General features: G+C 50.0%; 1 protein-coding gene across 1 annotated transcript; it reads left to right on the plus strand.

Annotated features, from left to right (window-relative positions):
• The first annotated feature begins 2268 nt into the window (after positions 1 to 2268).
• On the plus strand, positions 2269 to 3947 carry LOC123075583 (noroxomaritidine synthase 3-like). The gene has a single exon (XM_044498152.1). It carries the CDS (start codon positions 2379 to 2381, stop codon positions 3879 to 3881), a length of 1503 nt encoding a protein of 500 aa, XP_044354087.1. The 5' UTR covers positions 2269 to 2378; the 3' UTR covers positions 3882 to 3947.
• Positions 3948 to 4285: the final 338 nt, after the last annotated feature.

The following is a 4285-nucleotide window of genomic DNA, read 5'->3' on the forward strand; positions in this document are numbered from 1 at the left end:
TCGATAAGACAAAACTTACGGAGCGTAAAATTATGATGCATTGGTGGTAAAATAGAGGGGGGGGGGGTGAAGAATAACTATTCCTCACGCAGGGTGACTAATAGTCAATCCATATATATATATATATATATATATATATATATATATATATATATATATATATATATATAATATGTCACAAACATATTTCAAAACTTAAACATTTTAAATGTAACATAAATTTTTCGATGGCATGAAACTGTTTTCTACATTGCATTAACATTTTTTTTAAATGTCACCTACATTTGTTTGAAAGGCATGACCATTTCTTAAATGACACAAGATTTTTTTTAATGCTACGAGCATTTCTTTAAAGTTGCATGAACATCTGTTTTACATTGCATGACCATTTTTTAAGGTGACATAAGCATGTTATAAGGACTTAAATATTATATTTTTAGTTAGATGAAGGGGGGAGAGAGAGAGAGAGAGAGAGAGAGAGAGAGAGAGAGAGAGAGAAGGAAACGACTATAGCACAAGCCCCCAGTCATTCGGTGAGATTGTAATGTGGGCGAGTTATTAATAGAATAATACATATTTAAAACTTACTATTGTACATGTTGGCTATTAGGTTGGATCTAGATGACATGACAACTCCCCTCTCAATGCTCCACCCTGTAAAGGTGCTAAGGCTACCAACTAGGCAAAAACAATCTGGTGTGGCAAGTTAATTAAGAGGGAGAGAGAGAGAGAGTATGGTGACCCGAGGAAGAAATGATACTAATAAGCACGTTTATCTAGGTGCAAATATAATTCTGACTCTACACCTAATTAAATGAAGGGTTAACAACAAATGACTAAGCACCAATGCATGGGGGAGTTTAGTTGCTAAGACATCTAATGCATTTAGCACCTCTTCTAAACACCCATGCATTGAAAGAGGCCAGCTGATTGTTTTTTAATCACATTGTGACTTTATTTAGTCACCCATAGCTGGGATTTCGTCTGAAATTACAGATAAGATGTTGTCTGGTGACACATGAGGCCACTCCCTACAAAACTCAAGCCATAGCCCTTCTCTAACGAGCACATGTGCCGCATTATTCCGTGAACGCCTTACCCTTGACACCTTGAATTCTTGCCTGGTACGAAGCAACTCTTTGACCTCCTAAATGATCGGGACAACCACCAATAGGTTGCGATCTTTGTCATTCAGCATTGTGGCCCCTCCCTTGCTGTCCACTTCGAGATGAACCTTCTGAGCACCCCTCTGGATGGCCATCTACATTGCTTTGCGGCGTTGTTAAGCATCATTTTATGCCTTGTAGCTTGTGCTACAGCCGAGCTACAGATTTAGCATCCACTTCATTCTCTCTCCTCCTTTCTCTCCTTTCCAACTAAGATTTTGATGGCATGGCACATGCTATAGCATGCTCAATAGGACTTGCTCCAAGAGACAATGCATTGGAGTGGTTGTCTCTAAAAATGTATCAGCACCTAAAATGACGAGTTAAGAACCAATGGAACCAATGCATTAGGAGCGTCCTATAATAGGCCAACAACACTTGGCTATAGCCCGAGCCCCCAGGCATTTCGTGAGATTGTAAGGTGGCCAGTTATTAATAGAATAATATATATTTAAAAACTTACCATTGTACATGCTGAGTATTAGGTTGGCTCTAAATGACATGACAACTTCTTAGGCTAAAGACAAAATTTCCCTGGCTTCTGCCACAGATGGTAAAGTACTGAGACTTCCGCATATGCCCCTGCTGAAAAATGTGTTTATATGAGAATAAATCCTTGTGTGGGCCAAGATGTGATCTCTCAAGTGGTTGGATGGTTAGAGGGACCGCGGTATCCCCAGCCCACCAGGGTTCAAGTCATGGTGCTCGCATTTATTCCTGGATTTATTTCAGGATTTCTGGCGATGCGCATTCAGTGGGAGGAGACGTTTCCATTGACGATGAGGTATCTACGGTGACTTCATAAATTTCAAGATGATATGCCGGCTCAATTTTTCGGAGGTGCTTGTAAGGATAGGGTATGCGTATGTGCGTTTATAGGGTGAGTGTATGCGCTTGCATCCGTACTATGTTCAAAAAAAACAGAATTGATCACATGCAACAGAACTCACCTGTCACATAGTACGTGCTGGGACCCCCATTGTGGTGGACCATATTCAAATTCGAAAGGTACTAATGGTACGTACACCGTACCGTGTGGGTGATCTGGGCGACGTGGACGATGCTCCGCCCGTCGCGCCATAGTCCATTCCGTCGCGGTACATGGATGTTGGCAGAGCCTTCCAACTCTACACCACCATTGGCGGTTGGCACGCTCCTCCCCCTCGATCAATTCGGTCCTCTCCGAGCAGGTGACCGTGCAACGGCGCAGCAATGGCGACCGTCTCCTACCTCGAGCTTTCGCTTTGCTTCCTCTGCTTCGTCTTGTTCTACTGCTTCCACGTAAGGTCCAAGCGCAAGAACCCGGCGCTCCCGCTGGACTGGCCGCTGGTGGGCATGCTCCCGGCGCTCCTCGCCAACCTGCCGCGCCTCCACGACTGGGTCACCTCCGTCCTCACCGCCAGCACGCTCAGCTTCCGCCTCGCCGGCCCGCCGCGTTCGGGGATGCAGCTCTTCTTCACCGCTGACCCGGCCAACGTCCGCCACGTCTTCACCTCCCACTTCCTCAACTACCCCAAGGGCCCCGAGTTCGTCGACGGCGACTCCTGGCGCCGCCAGCGGGCTAAGGCGCAGCTGCTCATGTCCGCTCCTCGGTTCCGGGCATTCGTGTCCCGCTGCACCCGCCGCAAGGTCGAGAGCGACCTGCTCCCGCTGCTCGCCCGCGTCGCTGACGCCGGCTCTGGTGAGTGCGACCTGCAGGACGTGTTCCTCAGGCTCACGTTTGACACCACCACCACGCTGGTCTTCGGCCTCGACCCGGGCTGCCTGGCCGTCGGCTTCCCGGAGGTGCCGTTCGCGCGCGCCATCGACGACGCCATGGACGTGCTCCCAGTCCGCATCGTGCTCCCGCTGTCGTGGTGGAAGCTGGTGCGGCGGCTCGGGGTCGGGTATGAGCGGAAGATGACGGTGGCCTGGCGCGACATCGGCCGGTTCATCGGCGACACGATCGCCAAGCGGCGACAGGCGGTGAAGGCCAGAGGCGGGATCGAGGACTCGGCGGACCTGCTCTCCTCCTACATCGACGACGACAAAGACGACGACGATGCCAGCGCGGTCATCGACGCCTTCCTCCGGGACACGACCATGAACCTCATGCTCGCCGGCCGCGACACGACCGGCTCGGCGCTGTCCTGGTTCTTCTACCTCCTCACCAGGAACCCGGGCGTGGTGTCCATGATCCTCGCAGAGCTCGACACCATCAAGACCACCACCACCACCCTGGACGGCATGGTGACCTACGACCCGGACGAGCTCGGCCGGCTGGTGTACCTGCACGCGGCCCTGTGCGAGTCGCTCCGGCTGTACCCGCCGGTGCCGATGGAGCACAAGGGAGTGGCCTCCGCCGAGGCGCTGCCAAGCGGGCACGAGGTGCGGCCGGGGGACAAGATCCTTGTGTCGCTGTACGCGATGGGGAGGATGGAGGCCGTGTGGGGCAAGGACTGCCGGGAGTTCCGGCCGGAGCGGTGGATAGGGGAGGACGGCAAGCCGCGGTACGTGCCGTCGTACAAGTTTGCCTCCTTCAATGCTGGGCCGCGGACCTGCCTGGGCAAGGACATGGCCCTCGTGCAGCTCAAGACCGTGGCGGCCGCCGTGGTGAGGAACTTCGAGGTGGACGTCGTGCCAGGGCACGTCGTGGAGCCCAAGATCTCCGTTATTCTCCACATGAAGAACGGCTTCAAGGCCAGGATTAAGAGGAGACAGGTGATGAACAGCTAATGCAGAGCAACAGTTGGGCTGGGTGCGCTCTCAGTCTCCATAACAGGCTTATGACCGTTTCGAATAATAACTAGTATATCTATAAATAATTTCTCTAAAAATGTCTATATAAATATAAGATCTTAACATAAGGTCTTAGCGTCTACTAGGACTTAGTCGACTGTGATTTAGCAAGACTGTATAAATAATGATACCTGGTATATCCAGCAATATACTGCTGCTAGTTGACAACAGAGATGTCACATCTTGTCACAACTACAAAATAGACATTTCTCTACATTACTAAATGAGATGTTTCCTCCTATTTGCACGTTTTATAGTTTAGTTTTAACTATCTCATAATTTTTATTACCATACAAACATCGGCCCGACGCATGTTGATCTAGGAGTTGATGAATATCATT

This window comes from Triticum aestivum, chromosome 3D, assembly GCF_018294505.1.
Source record: "Triticum aestivum cultivar Chinese Spring chromosome 3D, IWGSC CS RefSeq v2.1, whole genome shotgun sequence".
NCBI lineage: Eukaryota > Viridiplantae > Streptophyta > Magnoliopsida > Poales > Poaceae > Triticum > Triticum aestivum.

Bases quoted from the DNA above. Each gene is read 5' to 3' on its own strand.
- LOC123075583 (XM_044498152.1), top strand. From the start codon at position 2,379: ATGGCGACCGTCTCCTACCTCGAGCTTTCGCTTTGCTTCCTCTGCTTC.